At 44.2% G+C, this 16600-nt stretch overlaps 1 protein-coding gene across 1 annotated transcript in view; it reads left to right on the forward strand.

The window, feature by feature from the left end:
* LOC144784261 (E3 ubiquitin-protein ligase CHIP-like) overlaps positions 1-16600 on the forward strand; it is a 134709-nt gene that overhangs the window by 86587 nt on the left and 31522 nt on the right. Inside the window, exon 4 of the mRNA XM_078662929.1 lies at positions 11961-12051. Coding sequence (XP_078519055.1) covers positions 11961-12051 — 91 coding nt within the window. The remainder of the gene's footprint in view (positions 1-11960; positions 12052-16600) is intronic.

Raw genomic sequence — 16600 nt, forward strand, 5'->3', positions numbered from 1 at the left:
TTTCATTAAAATCTCAGCTGCATACCATTAGACTCCTTACAGTCTGAGGATGTAATACTTATCCTTTGTTAGTAGGAAACAATTTGTACCCTTTTGCTAACAGAGCATTGTAATCTACTGGCAGAACCTCTAAAAACCTAGGTTTTCAAGTTCATTGAGGATTAACCACAAGATAGTGAAGCAAAAGCAATATAATGAAATAGCTGCCCACATGTTATGGGCACTTTCTTTCCTTAACTTGTGTATCAACGGGGTGCTTTAAAATGAAAAAAGATGCATTTGATGCAAACAAAGTATAAGTTACTCCTCATAGGGACTCCGCTACTGGTACTTACGACGTCTTTCCTCTTATGAAACCCATCAGTTTTGATCTAATGTACTTTGTTGTGTCTGGCAACAAAAAATAAATCATGTAGAGCAGTGAGAGGGATTAGAACCAGACAGTTAAAAAAACTAAGGCAGCAATTCTTGTGGGGTCTGGGTATATCATGCCTGATAGAGGTTTGAAAGGAGTAGTTGGTTGAGCTCTGTCACTCCCCCTCCAACCACACCACACAGTGTCTGCAGACAGAACCTTCTGCTCCTTCTATTGATAATCGATTTTCTGTAGATCCCTCAACCATAGAGATAAGTATTGGTTGAGGAAGGAACAGGTGCGCTCCTTGTTATTTGCCATGGTGCCTATAGATTCTTGGGCGACAGATGTATTAAGGTTTAAGGGCGATCTCTTCCTAAGGGACTAGCCTTAAACTAAGATGACATGCTCTAGAAATGCAGAGCTATTAACCTAACCCACTAGGTTGTGTGCTCCTGGAATCTGTTTCTAGCTTTTAAGTGTTTTTGATTTCTTCTTCATGGACAGACTGAGAGAAACATGGTCAAGAGAGCTGTTAAGTTCATATGGGCCTGACCCTTCCACACATTTTCAGGCTCACCTATTTTGCTATGCTAAAAATGTTTTATAACCTGTTACTTCACAATGTCATGTAGACGCACCATCGTATCAGCCATGTAATGGACAAATACACGAGTCACAACAACATTGAGGTTTTTATAGAGCACACGGCTACTCAGTGTCCTGGCACTAAAGCTAATTGACCATCAGATCAAAGAGATGACTGACATGCCAGGCCAAGCAACCAAGTTTTGAGGCTGCATTTGAAAGAGCCCTCGCCCTTCATAGCCTGTATATGAAAGGAGAGCAAATTCTGCAGAGGTGGCAGGAAACGGGAAGGATGAGCCGCCTCATTTTTTGTTTTTGGTTTTAGGAAAAACCACCTACATGCCATCCAATGACCGCAAGGTTCTTGCAGGAAGGTAGGGTGTAAGCCTGTTAGCCAGATACCGTGCCCCGGTCTGATGAAAGGCTCTGTGGGCCGGCATGAGGCCCTTGAACCAAGCTCTCTCTCCCCCACTGGCAGTCAATACAGCTCTCTGTGATGATGTTGGATATGGTGACTTCTCTATAGATTTAATGGGAGACGTCCTGCGGCATTCTGCACCAGTTGGAGTCTTCTAAGTTGATAGGCCCCAATGCAGAGAATTAGCATAGTGCACCCGAGAAGTGATAAGGGCGTGCATTACCAACTTCTGGCACTTAATAGTTAGCAGGAACAACAGCGTCTTTAAAGATCTCAATAGACCGAAGCAAACACCCTCTACACTGTCCACCTTGGGGCCAAAGGACTATCTAGTGTCAAATATTATCCCAAGTTACGAGTGACAGTGGCAGGGGTTGGTAGGGACGGAACAGAACTGGGCCAGTATTCTCCATCCCAAGTGAGAGAGGGAGTGCCAAATACTAGTATTTCAGTTATGCTCGCATTACACTACAAATTGCTTCAACACATCCACTGAAATACTGCAGTCAGGCAAGCCTCAAATCTACTCGGGGCATTTGGGATATTGCTGTCCCAAATAGGAAGAATCTGTGTATCATCAGCGTAGGACACCACCTTCACGCCAAAAGATTTCACAAAATCTGCTAGAGAAGTCATGTAGACATTAAACAGCTTTGGATTCAGGGTGGAGCCCTGAAGAACACCAAACTTAAAAGGCTTAGGGTCCGATGCGCAGGCTGGCATCAAGACTGCCTGGATTCTGTCAGGTCGAAAGGACCAGTACCAGGATAAAGCGGCTCCTCCTATCTCTTATCTTTTCCAATCGTTGCTGAAAAATATGGTGATAAATTTAAAAGCAGTACCACAACGTTTCCCTTGGTCAGCTGCCAGCTTGATGATGATCGAGACTTCCACCAGAGTAGATTCTGTGCTGTGACCATGGCTAAAGCCCAATTGGGAAGAATGAAACAGCTGGTGAGATTGTAAATACCTGGATAGTTGGTCATTAATTAGTTTCTCCAAAATCTTTACGCAGGCAGCAAGGAGATGAGCCTATAATTAATCCAAATAGATTTACTATCTGATTGCTTTTTCAAGAGGGGGATTAATATAGCTTGCCTCCAACACCTTGGGATTGTAGCCTAGAGAATGGAATTTTTTATATAAATGTTGAGAGTTGAGTTGATGGCAGCGTAGTTTACAGTCAGAATATCAGGGGGGCATGGTTCATCAGTTAAGCCTGATTAAAAAGTTTTAGGGCTCTCCCCGATTCGTCCAATTAGATAGGAGAAAAATCAGCTAAAAGAAAGACATGAATAATGAGGTAGAGGGCAGCTGATCCCTTGATCAGCTTGTGTCCAAGGGACTGTCTGGTCCAGAAAGGTTAAGAGCATCCAGAGTGGTGTACATTTTATTATTGAAAAAGTCAGAGAACTGTGTACATAATTTAGGGAAGGCCTCAAGAAGCTGTAATAAAGCATTCAGATGAAAGAACTTTTTCACAATCTTAAAAATCTTTCTTGGTTTGTCATCAGATTCCTCAATTTGGTTGGCAACTTAATCCGTTTTAGCCCTCTTAATTCCTTGATGGTAGATATTCAACTCTATTTTATAGAGTTCTCTTCCAGGGGGACACTCGTCAATAATCATAAGCACTGAATAATCCCCGCCCAAGTGGGGGACCCCGGAGCATATACAAAAATACATATATATGTAGGTTTAGAACCCCAAGTACATAGTACTTACAAAAAAAATACATGTATACACACATAGATATGCAGCCTATAATATGTCCAATAGACTGAAATTACATGGATTTCTGCTGTAAGAAAAAAATATCAAATGTAAATAAAGTAACATACACTGCAGTAGTGTTCAACAGCAATCCTTTATTTTCATAAAGAAAAACAGGTAATTGCCGGCAATTTGTTCTTCGGCTGCATAGATGAATAATTATCCCCATATAACACAAATTTGGCACCTTGCTTTTAAGGCTCCAGGGAACCTGGATACAGTGCCTTTAAGACCTCCAGGAGCCCCCTGCTCCCATCATGCACCACAGGTGACAGTTAGGTCAGTTCTTTTTTCAGGCTCCTTCTGTGAGGATCCTGGAGCTTGAGCTTGGTCTTTTTTTTTGCATTTTTCAGTCCGAAATTGATTTTCTACAACTTCATTTGACATTTTTCTTAGTTAGTTTTAACTTTTCTGACATTTTTACTATCTTTTTATGTCAGAAATGCCAGCTTTGTTTAACAAATGTCCTTCCTGTGGGAAGAAGATGGCGAAGTCCGACCCTCACTCTGTGTATATTGTGTGTTTACCATCCTCACACAATCCACAGAAGTGTTACTACTGCCAACAATTTTCTAAAAGAACTCTGCATGACAGAGAAATGTCGATGGAGAGAGGAAGAACCATAAGTGGCCTTGAGTCTCATTCCAAGAGGCCCTCCCCTCATGGAAAGCATAAGAAGAACAGATATTCACCTGCTTCCAGAAGAAAGCAGATTCCAGAGTGCTTGCCGTCAGTGTCAAAATCGGCGTCAGAAAAGCGGGTGAGTCACTCTAGTACGTCGAGGGACAGATAGCTGTCGAGGAGACAAGAACTGAAAGTAAGTTGATATCGAGGCATGCTTCGGGCTCGAAGCATGTGAACGAAGACAGGTCGAAGTCAAAACATCTGTCGACGACAAGACACCGATCGACGTTGAGATCCCCGCCTCCTTCTCGAAGGTCAGCGTCGAAGTTCGATGACTAGAAACCCCTCTCCAACCTGTAGACAGTCGACGTTGAGGGCACGATCGACTACGAGGAAAACTATGTCGAAGGGACCATACACCCATCGATGTTCGACGTCAAGAAGATTGTCACGTTTGCCGTCGAAGAGACCGACGTCGAACATCCTAACAGACACATGACTCTTCCAGTGTGTCTCCACAGCGTTCAACGTCGGTGTGTTGTGTGGCGTTTTAGGTTCCGTTTAATTTTCCCGATTCATGCCCTTATATATGTACAATTCACGTTGCCCTTATATAGGCATAGAAATCAAGCCCTTATTTAGGCATAACCCAAGCAACCCAAATACAGGCATGGCTACTTCCATCCGTTCACCAAATGTCACAACGATTTCTTGGAAAACCAGCTTAAGCCGTCAGGGACTTCCCCTTGCTTGAATATTGATTTCTCCGAGAACTGTTAGTTTTTCAATAAACATCTATTCCTTAGGGGTTCATTCATGACGTTCATATGCCCGACTTTACGTCAAACATGGCATTCCTAAACACCTTCAAGGTATAAATATACCTTCACTTGCTATGGCAAAGCACGGTGGTTTGGAGCAGATCGACAACCTACTTGCCCGAGGCAGCTCGCTACAGCAAGTGCCGAAGGAAGCTGATTCTCCAGTTGACGCACTAATCAGGAAGCTGACGTCCTCTGCTGAGAAATCCCGTTCCAGTGTTTCTGACTCCCCTTGCGGGGTGTTGGGAAATCGAGTCCCGAGACAGAGATACCAGACCTCCTTCATTCTAAGGTATGGAGCTGATTAGAACCTAGAGAAACCTTTGGTAGATTCTTGGCAAGAACTAAAACCTATGCTAAACAACTCTTACTTCTTCCCTCGTACTAGACCTAGGTTAGGTAAATTGGGGTAGGCGTATTTTAGAAGCACCAGTTGAGTATTTTAGCCTGTGTTATTAATGTATGTATTTTAATGGCTTAGAAACCATACCATGCTGTTACAGTATTATTTCATATACTTTGCATTCTGTCTAACAATTGTAGAAGTTCATATCTCTTGCTTGAGAAATAATACTGTTCAATAAACCCTTTTATTGAAAACGCCCGTCTCACTATTTCTCTACAAACTCTGTAGAAACGAAGCATGCACGATTGACTGAGTAAAAATAGTTATCTATTGTTTCTACGACTCTGAAGATATTTTCCAGTCCTAAGGAAACAAAGTTGTCATGTTTATGCGGTTGTCAGAAACTAATCCCTTCTTGTGATTTCGAGAAAGTTTCTAGTGACCTCTGAGCTAGCTGGCACTCACAATTAAGTTTAGTATATTCGATAGAGACCTACTGACTGGAGTCCTACATCATATCTATAGGATATATTATTCCAAGGCGCAGAGCCTATTGGGAATATAGAAACTACACTACAGGTGGTGGCGTTACCTGGATCGACGTCGAGACAACGGTCGCCGTCGAGGGAGAGGATTGTTACCACTTCTAAGGACGTACCAGAAAAACCAAGATCGACGTTGAGGACTCATTGGTTGACGTCGAGAGAAGTTTCATCTTCTCCTGGACTTCACATTATTCAAGTCACACCTGAGAAATCGCCGGCTCCAATAAAGAAGTCTCCTACTAACTTATCGCCACAATGGCGGGACAGTATTCGGCACTGGTAAGTGCCACCTACAGTTCTTGGAGCAGGATTCTCCAAATCTCTATCACCATCCAGAACCTCTGACGGATCCTTTTCACACAGGTCCCCAAGAAGGTCTCGATCACCTGTGAGAAGGGGTTCAAGGTCAAGAGGGCGTTCAAGTTCTCCCTGCTCTCCTACACCTAAAAGAAGATGTAGATCTCCAACAACAACTTCGTCAACGAGATCTTCAATTAGAGATTATTCACCCACTCTGTCCACTACACTCCCATCTAGGGTGTCTCCGATAGACAATCTTGGACCTGGGTGCCAACAAGCTCAATATCACTATGTATACTCCGCCAGTTGCTATATCCGTGATCTTTGAAACTTTGCATCACAAGTATTCTGCAAAGCCTCTGCTTCCTTTGGTTCCAGGTCTGTTGAAACCTGCAATGCAGACCTTCCTTACCCCGGCCACTGTGGGTTCAGTTCCCACCAGGATTTCCAAGAAATTGAAGGCCCCTAACAAGGATCCGTTTTTTCTTTGTGTAATACCACCTCCAGACTCAGTGATTGTAGCCGCAGCCAGGAAGGCACATTCTACAACATCTTCTTCTACTGCACCGCCAGAGAAGGACAGTAAGACTATGGACTCACTGGGGATACAAATGTGCAATACTTCGGCCTCAATGATGAAGGTGGCTAGTGCTTCCACCTTGCTGGGTTGGTTCGATAGGTCCTTCTGGGATTCCTTGGCGAGATTTTCAAGCAAACTCCTGAAGGAAGATCAACAAGACTTCCAAGAAATATTACAAGAAGGCGGACTGGTAGCCAACCAGGTTATAAGTGCAGCGGCAGATGCATTGGACTTGGCAGCCCATGGATATTCACATGGCATCTGCTCAAGGAGATCAATGGATGCAAGTGTCAGGGCACTGGGACGATCGGGTGCTTCTCTCTCAATCGGCCAAGGATTCCATCAAATGGTGGATGAAGAGATCCAACCTCATGAAAGGAGTTCTTTTTCTCCTGGACCTCCTGCACAAGCAATAGTCACAGATGCCTCAATCCAGGGTTGGGGTGCTCACATGGGGGTCTTCAAGTTCAAGGCCTATGGTCGGAGACGGAACAAACCTATCATATCAATCTCTTGGAGTTGAGAGCAGTGCACCTAGCTCTCAAATCATTATACCCATCACTTCAATCTCAGTACCTTCTGATTCAAACGGACAACACGACCACAATGCATTTCTTAAACAAACAGGGAGGTACTCGATCAAGGTCTCTTTCTCTAGAGTCACAAATCATCTGGAAGTGGCTTCTTGCAAGAGACTTGAACATTCTAGCAATGCATCTTTCAGGGACTCTCAATGTCCAAGCGTATGCCCTGAGCAGAGAATGAGTTGAAGCACACGACTGGTCTCTCAACGACGAAGTCATTCAAAGCATCTTTCAAGAATGGGGAACGCCAGACATCGACCTGTTAGCAGACGCGGTAAACGCAAAATACCCAGTCTTCACATCCAGGTTTCCCCAACCGGGATCTCTGGGCAATGCCCTTTTGATAAACTGGTATCAGTCATTACTGTACGCCTTTCCACCAATTCCATTGATTCCCACAGTGATCAACAAGTTTTACAGAACCAATTCGAGAATGATTTTGATAGCTCCGGAATGGCTGTGTCAGTAGGTAAGTCATTTATTATGCATGATTAATTAAAACCGTTGCATTCAAAACATTGTAGGCTGTTATCAAAAAGAATAGTATTAGATAAAACAGTTACAAAATAGATACCGGATAAAAAAAAGTTGTTTTGGAATATAGAGACGTAAAATTAGTCCAATTATAATAGCAATGCTGACTCCGGTTTGCAGGCCTCTTTCAAGTTATTAATAAGCTGCATATTTTCAAACCGACAGAGTGGTCCAGTTCAATATCTACTGTAGTCTTTAGTGTATCTCTACGGAGAAGAGCTAGAGTTTTTCAGTCTCAGTGCTATCAGATCAAAGAATTTTGTTAGGCGATAGTTTAGCTGCACTAGGGAGGGAGTAAAAGACCGCATCACTGCCTGCCTACAGGACCTTACTCCATGCATCTTAAATAGTGGTTTTAACAGACTTCTCTGTATTTCATCTAACTTCTTGCATATTCATATAATATGAATCAAAGTCTCAGTGTCATTCGCGCACAGACGGCAAGAGTGATCAGCCCCTCTTCTTTCCCACGGTGGCAAAAACGGGTTGATCGGGCCGACCCCCAGCTGTAGCCTTAAAAAAAATTCTTTGGTCACCAGCTTGGTTCCAGCCTCGAGATAGGGCTGAGGTTTTAAGTCTTCATAGTTGTTGAGCACGATCCAGCCATGAGCTCTCTTGGATACCGATTTCTTGTCCTCGATATCAGATATGATCTTAGTCGATTTTGTTACTATTTTTTTGAAGACTAAATGGCTCATTGAAGTGTCAGTGGTGGTATCCGGATCTCCTTCAGCTATCAGAAGTCCCACAGAGGAGGTTACCATGACGGCCTGATCTACTATCCAAGAACGAAGGGAAAGTATTCCACCCCAATCTATCAACCCTACGGTTGACGGCATGGCTCCTGAAGTCTTTCAATACGGACATTTAGACTTACCCCCAGAATATATGAATATTCTAAAAGAGGCTGAGAGGCCTTCCACAAAACAATCCTATTCTTTTAAGTGGAAGAGGTTTTACTTATGGTATACAAACAATGGACATTATCCCGTCCAGGGTCAGGAACAGGTGCTTTTACCATATTTACTGTATTTGGCCAAATCTGGTTTGAAGTTTTCATCTATTAAGGTGCATCTTGCAGCTATTACAACGTATAGAAAATCACCTAATCAAATTTCTTTCTTCAAAATCCCTGTGGTCAAGTACTTTCTCAAGGGATTAAACAAGGTTTACCCTCCAGTTAGAGCTCCATCGCCACCTTGAGAGCTCAACATTGTATTAACGAAACTGATGAGTGCGCCTTTCGAGCCTATTCATAGAGCTTCTTTGCAACATTTGACATGGAAAGCTGCTTTTTTAGTGGCTATCACCCCGGCTCACAGAGTAAGTGAAATCCAAGCATTATGCTGCAAAGAGCCCTACATTGTTTTTCATGCAAACAGAGTGGTTCTAAGAACGCATCCTAGTTTTCTACCGAAGGTAGTCTCGGATTTTCATATTAACCAGACAATCACTCTCCACACTTTCTTTCCGAATCCTTGAAACTCTCCGGAAAGGTCCCTCCACTCGTTGGATCTTAAGAGGGTTTTGAAATTTTTCTTCAAAACGAAAAAGCTTGAGCAAAACGGACCGTCTGTTTATAAACTATGGGTCATAAATACTGGTTCTGCCGCTTCGAAGAGGTCTTATCTCTAGGTGGATGGTGTCTTGTATATCCTTGTCATATCAATTGGCCAATAGAGTCCTTCCTGGCAAGCCTAAAGCCCATTCTACCAGGGGAAAGGCTTCTACCACAGCTCTCCTTAGAAACATTCCTATGGCAGAGATTTGTAAAGCAGCCACATGGCGCTCAGTGCATTCTTTCACACGCCATTACTGTTTGGACTCTGATACACAGGTGGATGCCCAATTCGGACAAGCCTCACTCAAAAATCTGTTTGGATAATTACGTGTTAGATGCTACGTTTTTAAAATTATTGTAACTGTCTGCTCATCCGCAAGTGGGTATGGGCTTGCTATCTATTCAGTGCTTACGACTATTGATGAGTATCCCCTGGAAGAAATTTACTTACCTGTAATCCTAGTTCTCTTCCAGGGGTATAGTCATCAAAATTATAAGCAACCCTCCCGCCTCCCCGGATGAGCATCAGCAGTATGATGTGTTATTTGCATCCGATATCCTGGTTCATACATGTTAGTACGCCGTACAAAAAGAATTGACCTAACTGTCACCTGTGGAGCATGATGGGAGCAGGGGGCTCCTGGAGGCCTTAAAGGCATGGTATCCAGGTTCTCTGGAGCCTTACAGGCAAGGTGCTAAATTTTTGTTATACAGGGATAATTCTTAATCTATGCAGCCTAAGAACAAATTGCCTGCAATTACCTGTTTTTCTTTATGAAAATAAAGGGTTTCTGTTGAATACGACTGCAGTGTATATTCTATGTTACTTTATTTACATGTGATATTATTTTCTTACAGCAAAAATTCATGTAATTTTGGCTGTTCAGTGTATTGGACATATAGGCTGCATGTCTGTGTGTGTGTGTGTGTGTGTGTATGTGTGTGTGTATATATATATATATATATATATATATATATATATATATATGTATATATATATATGTATATGTATATGTATATATAATACATATATATGTATTTTTGTATATGCTCCGGGGTCCCGCACATGGGTGGGGGTTATTCAGTGCTTATGGCTTTGAGGAGTGTACCCCTGGAAGAGAACTAGGATTACAGATATGTAACTTATCCTTACTTGTCAGAGGGCAGGTAATGCTTTCTGCAAACTCTTTCTAGTTTATTATACTGACTCAATTGCCTGGCCTACTCGTCAAATAAGGAGCAGACGGGCACCTGTGTATAGAAAGGCCAGACCTCTCTTTTATGGAAGCGATACCATCAGCCATTAGTCACATCTGAGAGTCAGCCTCAACGTCTCTACTCGGAGACGGTGTACTGCTCAGGAGAATTCAATTAATCTCTGAAGTTGTTTTTTTTGCCCAGTTTTGATATGGTAGAAAAGGAGTAGTCCTTTTACCTGAAGGACCCTGCTCCAAATTGCAAGTGAAATATACCTTTGCATGATCTGTTAGTTCGAAGGAAGTACACTTAAAGCATTGTTTAAAAATTATAGCTACACCCCCACCTCTTTTGTCTGCTTTATCACAATGATGTGTCGAGTACCTTCTGGGAGACGCTAATGCGATATCTGGTGCTGAACTATACAACATCCAGGTTTCAGTGAGAAAGAGGATGTATAGCTGTTCCTCCCCAAGTAAATCATAAAGATGGGCATTTTTATGGAGGGAGTGAACATTAGGTAGCACTGCCCGGAACTCTAAAGCAATAACAGATTTCATGATAGATCCGGGAGGCAACTTGCTGGGATTCTCCGGCTGTGTGTACATGGCAGGACACAGGAACAATATGTCCAGACCAGGAAGAGGGAAGAAATCGGAGCAGAGCACATACCTAGGCAGTGTGAGCCAGAATGTAGAGAATGGACCTCTGACTAGGAGAAGACTAAACACCTACCCTGACCTGGGAGGAGATCGGGCGGCATGGCTGGCTCTGGGTACGGGTGCTGACAGACTTGCCTTAAGCACGCCTGCTGCGCGTGACCGTGCACCAGATTTCCTATAAATGGGTAGGGGTATCCCCCACCCACAATTAGACTGCTAATTTTCCCTAAAATAGCAGCCAAACTTGAAGGGAGTCTGAACTGACTCGCGGTGCAGCGCTCCTTTTATGAAAGTGCAAGTGCTGTCTAAAATCAATGCCCCAAAATGTTATTAGTAGACAGACACCCCCCCCCCCCCCACCCAAAAAAACGCCTGAGAGAATTTACACAGTGCTCAGTGATGCAGGCGCCAACTATGAATTGCTCTCGAGCGTTAACACAAAACTAATGAAGCAGACCAAATTCATTTAAACAGTGAGAATGGCGATTGTCAGTTAGCCTGGATATTGGACAATAGGACTATAGTGAAGAACTAGTACTATTTTGACAGTCCTCTGATAATGAGTGAAAGAGCGAATGCTACGCCATCTAGAAATAAGGCGTAACCTAGATGAAACTAGGCTCGTGGGTACTTTGATTGAGGTCTGCAGAAACCCCAGCTTAGACAAAGATGATTGTAGGTGCACTATAGTAAGTAAATAAGAGGAGCTTTGTAGGCCTTTCAGAGGTTTCCTCATTCTGCTCACAAAATGATTGTGGTGTTGATTCTAATTCAGTGCCTGCTCTTGTAACCGTTGTGTTTCTTAGCTTTTCATGTCCTTTTCCTTCATGCACCCTGTCGAGCATGTTCTTTATCTCCATATGCACACGCATACCTTGTAGATGAGGGGAGGCAGAGTAGGTGTGTGTGGAGTGGATGAGGTGGACCTGGGCTGCTCAGGTCTCTAGCACATGCTCCGTCTCAAGCAGGGGAGGGATGAGGGAGTGTAGTAGCAAACTTGTTCTCAGTTCCATAGAGGCAGGCTTCTGGAATTAATTCAGTGAGTAACTTTTCCTTTCTGATTCTCTCATAGAGAGATCGAGCAGTGTAAGAGAAAACAGAATGAGGAGAAGATAGAAGATACCAGAAGCCGTCTTGAACTCGCCAGCATCGAAGGCAAACATGTGAGGCATCCTGATTTTCTCTGCAGCTTGTGTTGCTGGGAAAGAAGAGGGTTTCCAGCCAGTGCGTTCCACATAAGTGCCACCTGGTGATGTTTTAATTTTGACATATCTGAACCCTATTGTGAACCACATATGAATGTACTGTATACGTTCATACAACCTGAAGTGCACCATACACTCTGTGAGGTGCTGTTATTCCCAACTGATTCATAAGGCTTTGATTACTGGCCATCACGCAGGTGGTTAACATTGTCTGTTTCCCTTTGAGAGGCAGTGTCTAAGGCTCTGCGTAGTAGAAATTATCACACATAGATTCCACTGAATGCACATAAACTGCAATATTGCTCCCTATCAGTGATAATTCGATTGCACATCCCCCTCCCAGTAGTGGAACAACACAAACTATTCTGTCCTGAATTGTTTGCGTTTACAAATTGTTTTTTTCTCCTCATCTTGTTTACACAAAAATTCTCTCTGTGCTGTTAAAAGGGTCAGATTGTCTTTTTAGTGACCATTGAACTCTGGTTTTCTATTGCCCATCCTAAGGATTTTTTGTGTCTGCAGTGGAGGTAAGACAGTTGGAAGCAACTGTCCATGCTCAAGGTAATCTCTTTAATAGGTTGGAGATCTTGCTACAAAGTATGATTTCCATGTGTGCTGGATTACTGAACACTTTTAAAAGGAACAGTAAACACCCCAACTAAAAAATCTGGTTTTATATTTTTAATAAAAAGGTATGTATTATGGCTTCCAAAGGTGGAATCTGATTGGAATATCCAAGGTGGGTGATGTCTGGGAGCCGGAAGGTATGAAATTGGTCACAGTGCTGTGTATTCCTCTCTTGTTGAATCACAGACATTCATACCCTAGAGCAATATGAAATAGGCTCCACGATTTACTAGATGGTGCCCCAATAACACCCAATTTTTAGGGAGCGCTCCGAATGGGTTTAATGGGTGGGCGATGGGGGTGCCGATGTCTATCTATTCATTATTCCTTTAATTATGAAAAATATTTTGATGGCCCCTTATCATATTGTCAAAGTCCTGGGTTAACAAGGTTGTGATAATTTGGCTGTGCTTGCATGCCTTCCCCGCGTGCCTTCCCTAAAAATCAGACAGAAATGTTGAGAGAAATAAGGTACCCTTTGACAGAAACGGAGGACTCCACTATTATTATGGATGGTGACTTTAATGAGGTTATGAATGTAAAACATGGTAGATACATAGTGCTGATCTGTACCACTGGTCTAGCCAAATTTGCCATGACATTGGGACAGACCGATGTATGGCGAGACGCGTGGCACTAAACAAAATGCCCCCATTTATTCAAGGCTCATTTCCCCTATTCTAGATTAATTACTTTTCATAACAATGTAGTACATTCCTAGTATTACACAAAAACGTCATGACTAGTGAGAACTCTTGACCACTTCCTGTTCCTCATAATTATTGGTATTCATTCGCCCGGGTGGTCATGTGGCAGCTAAACGTTTGGGAACTTCTGGATCACGAAATGCTAGATCGCCTAGGGGGGAATATATAGGGGGGGAAAATATCTCTATCTATCTATCTATCCGTAGCTGCTCACTGTTGGGTGAAATAAAACATCGTGCCTGGCGGTCTGTCTCCTTCTTCGCCGGCGTTGCTACACTGCTTGCTGGAGGTTGTGTGGAGTTTCCTTTGTTTGTTTGTTTATATATAGATATATTTTGATTGGGCTGCTTGTTGAAGTCTGTGGGGCATTATGGGGAATGTAATCCCGGAAACCACTTTTGCAACAGATGGCTGCACTAATTCCCTGCCGCATCAAGGGGCGTGGAAGCGAGCATAACTAAGGTGGAATGGAGACCGGCAACAAGCGCGCAAACCTTTCCATCTACAGCCTCTGAGGAAGGAGGTATTAATCTTTGAAACTCGTCAGGCCTAACATGACGGAATCGCTGTCGATAGGAATTGGCAGACGGGACACTGTGCGTACCTGTAAAAAAGGCTTACAGCCTCTTGCTGGTGTTTGAGTGCTGTTCTTGCTTTGGGCAACTTGGGAGCTGATGTATATAGATCCTCGCAGCAGCCAGTGATCAAGGGCACGGTGGTGCCTGAAACGCGTTTGGCAGTTAAGAACACTGAAAGAGGGACCAGTTCTGTTTTGCCGCCCGTAATAAACAAGGAGTCAAGCTCTGTGTGTGGCTTTTTCATCGGGGCACTTCTCTTCGTTGGATATGTAGCGGCTTGCCCAGCCGCGAAAAAGCCCTACTGCTCTAAAAGCGGTCCCGCGGCGCTGGATTTCCATAACGCCGAAGCGACAGAGAGTCTTGAATTGCGGGGCTACAAGGGCAACATAGACTGTGTTTTCCCAGCTTTGCAGTCAGCCCAGTGGGGATTTGTTTTAATTTGTGCATCTTCACGGCAGCACCCACAGGGGAACACATTGAGGAAATACAAAGACCATGAGGCATTGCGGCACACGCCCACTAGGGCGGCACTTTGTCATAAATTTCAGCTCCTCAAGACAGCCACGATCTTTGCAGCAGTCAGTGATCAAGAACACTGAAGGAGGGACCAGCTCTGTTTTGCCGCCCGTAATAAACAAGGAGTCAAGCTCTCTGTGTGTGGCTTTTTCATCGGGGCACTTCTCTTTGTTGGATACATATATATACTAGCAACCCGTCCCAACGTTGTCCGGGTATGAAATAGAATGTGTGTATTTGGCTAGGGCAATTTATTTTAAAATCTCGCGGTAGACAACATTTTTTTTTTTTTTTTTTTTTTTGGGTTAAAAACTTTTATTGAGCAATCAAATAAAAAGTACAGAGATGGGCCTACAACCACACGGGCTGGCCGCTAATTCGCAAAACACGTACCATGCAGTAAACATTAATTTCGTGGCCAGGCCCAAATCACAGATTAAATATTGCACAAAGCATATGACAGGACACAACAGTTTTGTCTTAAACATTAAAATAACAAACCAAAACAAGGCGAATGTAGCGATTACGATTACGTCAGCCCAGATGACAGAGGGGAAGTCCACTAATCAGGAAGATAAAGGTAAATCAATGAGACTCGGCAAGGCCGGGGGGGGGCAGCAGGGAGGACAGGAAATTCTTTAAAAAAAAATGAAAGATTTCGGGAACGTCAGCCTAGGGAGACAGGGTTACATCGGATGTGTCAACCAAGGGAGGGGTACAAATGTCTCCACGATATGCATTCCACTGACCCCAAATGTTTGTCCACGCCCTGGGTCTGCCCCATGCCACATAGACAGTCTTCTCTCGAAACATGGACCAGTCCATGTTATCCTCCCACACCGAAACGTCCGGAGGTCTGGATGCGCCCCAAAGTTGCGCTATGTCCCGCTTCGCGACCATGTACCCCAAGGTTGCCCATCTGGTCTGGGCCACAGAATAATCGGTGGGTTCCCACACGTTCAACAGGCATCGTCGGGCCTCAGGCCGCAGGGCAACACCAGTCACAACAGTCATCACATCAAGCACATCAATCCAGTAGGCCGCTACCAACGGGCATTCCCAAAGTATATGCATAAAGGTAGCACTCATCCCACAGCCACGCTTACATAAGCCATCCGGGGAAAAACCCATTACAACCAGGCGCGGACCAGGTACATACACGCGGTGGAGGATCTTAAGTTGCACCAAACGAAGACGGGCGGGAATGGCTACCTCCTTAGGAGAAGAGAGTGCTGACTGCCAATCCTCGTCATCTAATTCCAATCCGTCACCGACCCACAGCTCCCTAAGGCGGACCAACAGGTCGGCGCGACTATGAATCATTTTTTTATAAATAAGGGAGATAGTACTATCAGGCAGGTGTCCATCTAGTATACGATCTTCAAGGGGGGAAGACTCGGGCAGGGTCACACCAGGAGTTAGAACTGAGGCCAGGGCATGCCGGACCTGCAGATACCGAAAAAACTCTCTATCACTCAAGTCGTATTCTGCCTTAAGGGTCTGGAATGACTTCACGCCACCTTTCGCACAGACATCACCCACCTTACATATCCCAATCATATCCCAGCGGTCGAATCCCTTAGTAGACCAAAGACACCCCAAACGGTCAGAGGCATAAAGCGGCGTCGCCAGTGTCAATCGATTCTCCCAGCCCAAACTCACATGCGCGGCGCGCCACACAGTGACTGCGATCCTGGACGGGCCCACAAGATGGCGCCCGGCCGATCTAGAATAAAGCGCTCTATTAAAGTCCCCTCCCGGCAGCTGGAGTCTATCCATCTCAAAGGCCGGATCCCGACCCGGTGAATACATCGCGTGGTTGATGGCAGACAGCTGGGCAGCCCAGTAATATCTCTTGATGTCGGGGAGCGCCATGCCCCCGTCATACCAAGGGATGGTGAGTTTTGCCAGGGCAATACGTGGACGCCCGTCCCAGATCAATTGTCTTTGAAGACTCTCGATCTCTCGGAAATAGGTAGCGGGAACGTCGTCATAAGAATTCTGAAGTGCGTAGAGGAACCGCGGCAAGGACATAATTTTAAAAAGGGCTGCCCTGCCCAGAGGAGACAGGGGCAGCTT

The sequence above is a fragment of the Lissotriton helveticus genome, chromosome 10 (assembly GCF_964261635.1).
Source record: "Lissotriton helveticus chromosome 10, aLisHel1.1, whole genome shotgun sequence".
NCBI classification, from domain to species: domain Eukaryota; kingdom Metazoa; phylum Chordata; class Amphibia; order Caudata; family Salamandridae; genus Lissotriton; species Lissotriton helveticus.